This window comes from Amphibalanus amphitrite, unplaced genomic scaffold (genome assembly GCF_019059575.1).
Source record: "Amphibalanus amphitrite isolate SeventyFive unplaced genomic scaffold, NRLGWU_Aamphi_draft 000050F_arrow, whole genome shotgun sequence".
Lineage (NCBI taxonomy): Eukaryota > Metazoa > Arthropoda > Thecostraca > Balanomorpha > Balanidae > Amphibalanus > Amphibalanus amphitrite.
Window position 1 is genome coordinate 999300 of NW_024881546.1, and position 8251 is coordinate 1007550.

General features: G+C 47.4%; 1 protein-coding gene across 1 annotated transcript; it reads right to left on the reverse strand.

The window, feature by feature from the left end:
- Positions 1 to 681: 681 nt before the first annotated feature.
- On the reverse strand, positions 682 to 3473 carry LOC122377765 (CHH-like protein). Its single transcript, XM_043358166.1, has 3 exons — positions 3377 to 3473; positions 1563 to 1817; positions 682 to 1226 (listed from the first exon to the last, which is right to left on the reverse strand). Exons 1-3 carry the CDS (start codon positions 3388 to 3390, stop codon positions 1115 to 1117), a joined length of 381 nt encoding a protein of 126 aa, XP_043214101.1. The 5' UTR covers positions 3391 to 3473; the 3' UTR covers positions 682 to 1114.
- Between the last annotated feature and the right edge of the window lie 4778 nt (positions 3474 to 8251).

Sequence of the window (8251 nt, forward strand, 5' to 3'; positions counted from 1 at the left end):
TCTCTTAGTTGAAACTGAGATGAAAGCCGAATACTCCGACTGTGAACATTCTACCTTATGGATTCCTACGGGTTACACCAGCGTTGAGTTTCCCCGACATTCTGAGCATATGGCGATAGCTCGTCCTTTGAAGCATAAGCGGGAGAGGGGAGTGGCACCGAGGCACCGTATCCCTTGGTTTATCGAGGAAGGCACCAATAACAAAGTCCCCCCTTGAGTCTCATTAAAAAAAAAACATTCAGATTTTTGTCAAACTTCAAAGGTGTACCTAATGATGTAACCAAACAAACAATCCACAATTTCTTCACGATCACCAACCTTCATTAGGACTAATTTTAGTATCCTTAGATCGTTAACTTGGGTCCTTTCGGTCTACTGAGAGCATTCCAGATCCGCCTTGGACGTGCGGATGGAGACCAGACTTTGAACTTAAAATCGAATTAAAAGCGAAATTAAAGTCTCGCCTATCGGCTTGACGTTTAAAAGATTTGTTTCGCATACTCGCGGATTAATATATACCTAGGTAACAAAATGCATGTTTCGTGGGTACATACTACCTACTGTCACTTGATATATAATGGTATATGTGACAGTTATTTGACGTTGCAGATTATTTACGTCTCTCCTGCTAGATACAGCCTGGATGGATTTCCTCCTCTTCCACTTCCTGGTAGTTTGAAATTTGTTTTGTAAAGGTGCAGAAAATATATTTGACTGTACCATGCACGACTTCAATGTTTTTACATTTCACTTTTTTACATGCATATGTACACTTATACGTTCAAGAGGAACCGGCATGTTCCTTACGAATACATACGAAGCGGAAATGGTGGTCTTTGCTGCTTCCTAAAACAATATGCTTTATTCGAAACATATGTTGTAGATGATAGTATGTAGTCATTGGCTCAATAACAATGTCTCAAGCTAAGAGCATCACAGATCACAGCGAGCATCAACTTCAAGACTTCTACAAATAATACACGAACTCCTGTCCAGTTCGAGCGGTCAGGACAGTCGCGGCAGTTTTCCCAGCGCGGTGTGACGTGGCTGGAACTACGCATTGATCTAAGCAGTGGCCGTGGCTGGCCGGTGTGGGTGGCTCGGAGCACCGAGTTCACTTCCTCCCGCTTGTCCTTCGTATGTAGGACTCGAACTTCTCCGCCTCCTCTGTCCTTAGGAGCGCCTGCAGGCACCCCTGAAAGTACTGAGTGGAGAAACACTCCGACCTGGCGGTGAAAAGGTAAACGGTCAAACGATACACAAAGGCAAGCGATAACAACTGGACGGTTTTTTTCAGTCGCTAAATAATTCGCTTCTATCTGGTAGAGATTCGATTTATCAGCCAGGCTAGATAATCTAAAGTGATACCTACCAGAAATACAAACGCAGGATATCATCCGGGTTTTAGCCACAGCTATTTAAGCCCGTCCCTCAGACCAGCGCAATGCTCTATGGACGAGCGAATGCCGTTCATTCCTCGGGACTTTGGAGCGACTGATTCAGCCGTTTCCGGTGCACGTGCGATGGCCGACGGAGGGGGAGGGGGGGGCTGAGACACGTACCGGCACAGGCCGTACAGCTCGGGCTCCTTGTAGATGGTGAAGCACTCCTGGCAGACGCCGTTCAGCTCGCGGAACACGACGATGTCGAACACCCCGCGGCACCGCAGCTCGGCGAACGAGCGCTTACTCTGCGCCTGGCGCCACTCGCCGGCGTCGGGCACCGTCAGCCCGTGGCCGCCGGTGGCACACAGGGCCAGCAGGTACACCAGTGTACAGCAGAGCAGGGCGGCGCGACCCGCCGGCAGCTGCGGCAGTCTGCGCATACACCGACCGGTCACAGAGGTCAGTGGGGTCAGAGGTCAGCGAGCCGACAGAGATCAGCAGGGTCACAGAGGTCAGTGGGGTCAGAGGTCAGCGAGCCGACAGAGATCAGCAGGGTCACAGAGGTCAGCAGGGTCACAGAGGTCAGTGGGGTCACAGAGGTCAGTGGGGCCACAGAGGTCAGCGAGCTCACAGAGGTCAGTGAATGTCACCGAGGTCCATAAGGCTACCAAGGTCAATAAGGTCACTAAGGTCACTGAACTCAACAAGGTCACCGAGATCACGAGATTGAGGTCACGAGTTAAAGATATTGAGGAAACGCTGAGCACGCGTGTATATAAAAGACAAGTTGGTTAGATTATGAAATACAACTTTATAAGCACTTTGAAGTTGTTAAAAAGACTCCTCAGTCACAAGGGCTAAAAATACCAGGGAGTCACATGTCACGCACAGGTCATGGTATGGTTTTGGATGACCTGGCTTTCATTTCTCGTCAAACATCTCTGGTACCATGCGAAATCTCTCCGTTGCCTAGGGCAGATGTTCGAGATCGCGTTTGTTACGCGCTGGAACAATGAGCGATGAGCCCAAGTCACTAAAAGCAGCGAGCCGAAGAGGCCTCCCATAATTTACGGGAACCGCAAGGAGGAATTTCGCACGCGGTATCTAAATATAGACCGGTGTGGCTTCCATGCACCAATCAGCGCGGGCACAGCGTTACGGTGCGGCACACAGACTGCCGAGCCTACCTTCACGTAAACAGTGAAAGCTGCACTGTCTCTGAGACGTAGCTAGAAATGAAATATGGAAATGAACTTACATGCATCATGGGCCTGGCCAGTGGCCTTCGCAACAAATATAGCGCACATCACCGATAGCTTGTATGACATTTATTACGCCGATTTAGTCAATATCACTTTGATGAATGAATTACGTCTGTTGCCCCATTTTCTATCCGACAATTGTAGCAGAACTGGTAACCGAATGAATCCTGGAGTGATTAAAAGGGAAATAAAAAATTGACAGTGTGATATGCAACGTGAATGGCGAGAAAGGCATGCATTTATTTTTTGATAGATTGAATATTTGTTTCAAATAAATATGATTGAATCACGAAATGAGTACAATTTTCCAGATAAATAGTGCTATAGCAGTAGGTACCTATGGCGGCCATGCAGATGCCAGCTAGGTATTCCAACCGAAGTAGGTGCACGACAAGCATGTAGCATCGTTCTAGTTCTATTCATCCCTTGACCTTTTTAATTAATTCCACTAGCCACTTCTTAGGTTATCGGACATTCATATAAAGATAAAAAACAGATCAGTGCTCGTGCTAGTCGCAGCATTCGCAGACCGCAGTTAAGTCTATTCTTACGTTAGATGTGCGTTATATAATGTACCATGAACCAGTATGAGTCAATCCACATCACCGGAAAATGGAAAACATTACACGACACAAACACGACACAAACAAGTCCCAAGTGCGCGGTGCCACGGCCGGCGGGCCCGCTGCCGCTGCACAGACGGTGCACCGGCTCACCGCCGAGACTCACCCTGTGAGCGACATGTCTGACACGGAGGAGTGGTGAGCGCGTGCGTCAGGAGTGCCACCGGAGCCACTGCGGTACCCACTGCTCCACCCGAGCGCCACTGAGTGCCTCCAGCAGCCGCCGACCGTCTTTATACAGCAGCGCCGGTGGCGCGACGGCGGTACCGCACGCCGCCACAGCGCCAGAAGCGTCGCCAACGCAACGGAACGGTGCATAGCACGGCGCCGCCGCGCTCCCGATCACTTCAGTCCCCGCCTGAGTCATGAGCGCGGCTGGTGGGGACGGAAGTGCGAGGGGCCCCCGAAAGGCCTGCGCTACCAGGGGAACTCAGCGGCTAAACCCGTGGGTCGAGGATGATGACGTTGTGCCTTATCTTGGGCGGCTCTGTTGTGCTCCTTGTTTTGCGTCTTGTTCCGGTCGCATGACGTGGCGATTCAGCCGTGGGAGTGCGATGATACTATAGTTATTTGGCCCGAAGAAGATATGATTCCGATCAAAACACATTTCAAAACACTTGCCATTTAATTTTCAATCATCTAGGCATCGCATTATCATAGGTAGATAAAAATTTACACACCAGCAAACGTATCTGAGTTCCAAAACTGTTAAACACTTCGTGAATCTTCCTGCCGGCTCTCTTTCAGTGGCGATAGGGGAAGCCGGGGAAGCCCGGCTATCCCGTTTCCGGCTAGTTTATTTTTTTATATAAATTTAGTCCGAACCTTTTGATAGGAAGGATTCACAAGGACAGAGCCACCGCTAAGCGAAGCTTGTTGCGTTGACCCTGCCCTCTACCCTCCGATCGCGTAATTCCAGTTCTATGGCAGAATTTATAGTTCAAAGTTTAACGTGCGCACATAGCCGCGCACGGCCGGTCCCCTCACCGACTTCGCCTGGCTACGGCCTGCCACCAACCGTAACCATACCTGTCAGGAGTACCATAAATGTCGAGCGCCCGTCGCGCTTCGAACCCGGACTGTTATAACCGGGAACGCGTGCTCTCACCACGCGGAGTCCGACGCTCTACCAACTGAGCTACGGGACCGGCAAAAAACTTAAAAAAACTTACTTATAACAAAATGCTCAGCCGTGTGTCTTTTCAGCGTGGCAGCTCAGAGAATGTCAGCGCAAAAGCTAGGTCTGACAAAAAGCGAATATTGCTTAAGTTATAGAGCGAAAATAATATTTTAAGCTTTTTTAGCTAAAAACTGCGATATATTGCATTGCTTTGTTGTTTTTGATGTATGGAACATACAGCCTCAATATTTCTACGGTATGGTATGAAAAGATCTTTAAAGTGTTTGTAGTGAGAGATTACACTGAAAACAAGTTGAAAGAACGTTATGCAAAAGCATCTTAAAATATTCCACACTTAGGTTTTTTGGGTATTAGGGTAAACTGGCTTAGAGGCGAAGCAGAACGTCTGGTTCGTGAAGAACACACACAGTGTTTCACATAGACCGAAGACACGTGCTGCTTCTTCGCGTGCAGTCTTAGTAGCCCCAGGGGGCTTCAACTCGACCAACACCGGTTCTTCTTCGTTCTCCCTAGTCACGTGATATTACGTCACACCGAGCGCGCGAAAGATAAACCCTTTGAAGGTTTTGCACGAACTAGCATCGGGTTTAAGAAGAAGGGGTTGTGGTTTAATCAGTGTAATGGCTTTCATCAAGACCACGCCCGCGGTACCACGTTCTAGCGTCCACCGGAAGCGATCGCCATTTTTCGATCGCGTTGGATCACGCTTTGTGCAGTGACGAGCGGCTGGTGCAAGATTGGGTGAATGGCAAGTAATCGAATATTGAAGAACTGAAATAAGGTTAATTTTTGGCTTGTCAAGTGTTGTGTATTATCTATATTACTTGTGATTGACAATAATAAGCAATATCACAACGCTCTTCAAATGCATGGATGAATGCATTGGATGAAGACAATTCATATGCAAGACCAATCAATGCAGTAAGTATTTATGTGTTGTATAAATGCCCCATAGCTTAAATTATGCATGTGGTATTTAGACAAATCTTCCAAATGAAGATAATTCAGGAATAGAATCAGCTTGCCATTTTGGGGTCAATTGATTTAGGTATAAATTTGGCTGGTTTTGATAAACATATGTTCTTGCTGATTAGTGCAATATTTTATCTAGCTGCACTTTATATGTCAAATTGTCAAGTGCATTATTTTATTTTCGGAGTAGGCTCATGGTTTCTGAAGTCAATCTAAGTTTCTTTACTTCCTGTCTGTTGAATAACGCATCCGCCCGACTCTTCATTCCAGGGGACGAGGCCATCTCCGCTATGATTGAGGCCCTGGAGTCTGAGGAGAGCGTCCTGGCGCGCGGAGACGTCGACATCGTCGAAAACGCTGGCTTGAAGCTGGTGGTGGAAGGAGAAACTGTATGTGATTTGGGAGAATGCGATATCGCCACCCGGCTGCTGACATGGGCGATAGCGCTATACATATACTGTGTTTGGGAAAACATCCACTTGCTAAAGCTAAAAATGTGTTCATATTTGGCTCTGGAGTTCTTTGGCTTGGATGTGTAAGGCAAGTGACACGGCCGAATGGAAAGCGTTCCTGCAGGCTGATTGCGGGCTGATCGCATGGGCTGAATGCGGGCTGGTTGCGGGCTGATCGCATGGGCTGGTTGCGGGCTGGTTGTTCCTGACTGGAGACTTGCAGGCTGATTGCTCAGAGTAAAGAAGAAGGTAATACATTTTAAGGTGTATCAAGTACTGTGTTTGCGCAGCAGATGTGACGGCGCAGGTCGATAGCCATGCATGGGAGGTTCAATAGACGAATGAACGGGGATTTTGCGGTATTGCAATAGAACTGAAAGGGTTCTACAACCGATATTCAGAACACAGGGTGGTTTCCCTATAAACCTCAGGGAATTCTTCACAGACCCTTTGGGGTTCTTATCTAGGTGCTAAGAACGCTCTTATTATAAACCCTAAACCTCATAAGAGTCTTTGGAAGAATCGTGTGGATTCTTTTGATGAGAATGCAAAGCCGTCTACGTGAAGAGCCATGGGGGTTCTGAAAAACGGTGGCATAACATTTTACCCCACAGGGGTCTAAATACCACTGTACGTTCTAAACGTTCTTCCAAAGTGTTTTCAGTGTACGAGGCAGGCTGGCTCAAGCATGACATTTTTTTCAAACGTCGCTGTTCTCAAATAAAATTCGCACATTTGCCCTGGGTGAGTGGCCGGACTTACTCCGACCGAGAGCAATACCACTAAACCATTGTTTTCCCTGAAATATTCGGTAATGAGTAGGCACAGAAGGTTTGATTTGATTTAGGTTTGAGTCCGAGATGAATTTTGAAGATAAACAAGTGCTAGCATAGACAAAGCCTCTTCAGCCTGTCGTTCTATACCGCTGTGTACCCATGAGTTATGGATGAAGGGAGATTGTTCGCCTTATGCATTAGTTATTTAGAATATCGCGAGGGGACAAGGGCTACGAGGGCGCCATGTCATTCAAGGAGGGCGCCATATACGGTCACGAGACCAAAAACCCTAAGTGCAGTCATGCTCGAGGGCGCCAATGGGTAGGAGGGCCGAGGGCGGCGACGAACAGGAGTCAGAGGGCGCCGATTAACATGAGGGCGCCAGTGGAATGTAGGGCAGCGATTAACAGGTTTAGATCGGCGACTACCGTGACAATTAGAACGCTTGGGCGCGCTCGAACTGTGTTTGTCCTCTACACACATCCACCGTTGGAGGGCGCCTACGGCGACCAGAGAGAGAGAGAGAGAGAGAGGGGAGCATAGTCCAGTGCCCTCCTTAAATCCGCCATTACTCTCAGTTTTTACGTTTTCGGCGTACAAGCCACAAGGCTACTCCGCGAGTTACTGATGTGGGGGGTGGGGGGGGGACGCCTCGCCGCGCTATCATCATCATCATCATCATCATCATCAATTGTATTACGTCTAGAGACAAGACAAGCATGGGCATAACAAACATACACAATGCACACAAGACATACGCCAGAAAACATATGCACAATCCTACACCAAAACATAGGCATACCAAAAACAACATAACAATATCATATGGGTGGCGCTAATATCATTTGTATTAGTGCCCATGCCTCCCCAGTGCCCATGCCCCCCCCCCCCCTCCTATAGCTAAAGAACTTGGGTAGCTGTAGCAGGTTGATTGCAGTTTATTGTGACAAAACTTATAAATATCAGTTGGAAATTTTTGAGATATCGAGGTTTTAATGACGTCATGATGTCGGCGTTCCCAACCAAAAACGACATAGGTATGTCTAAAAAGCATACGGTTCATTGATAAAAGCCTTGGCACCTGTAGACTTATCATCCTCAGCCTCAGAAATTGCGTGCATCCCAAGTTCCAAAATATTACAGGTGAAACTTCAGCGTCAAGTTTCAATACACATATGTCAATATACGTTCAATTTACGTTCAATATACGTCCACTTTATAGCGTCATCATGATTTCCACTGTCATTCAGTCGACAATCTGTATTAGCCAAAGTGTAGTTATTATTCATATGCACTCTCTTTATGACTTCCTCGAAAATGCATTTTGTATCAGTTCATTAGTATTCATTCCACCTGCCGGTCCGAAGACAACCGTCACGCCAATGAGACGGCTTCTATTTCTGGTACGCGCCGGTTGTGAGTGATTTTTGCACGCTGATGGAAATAGGCTCATCGATTCTGGGCAAACACGGGCTAAAGCACGTCACTTGTGAGTACAAGCCTTGATAGTTTATTCAATGACTTTTCGCCTATCATGACTGGAAGGTAGGTGAGGTATATTGATAGGTATGTAGGCATGTAGACTCTACAACATTAGGTATGCATACTCGTACAGTATGTCTAAAAAGTATGTCCCCTGG

Excerpts from the sequence above, each read along its gene's own strand:
- LOC122377765 (XM_043358166.1), bottom strand. Across the intron at positions 1,227-1,562 it reads GAGCTGTACGGCCTGTGCCG|GTCGGAGTGTTTCTCCACTC; the intron begins GTACGTGTCTCA and ends TTTCACCGCCAG.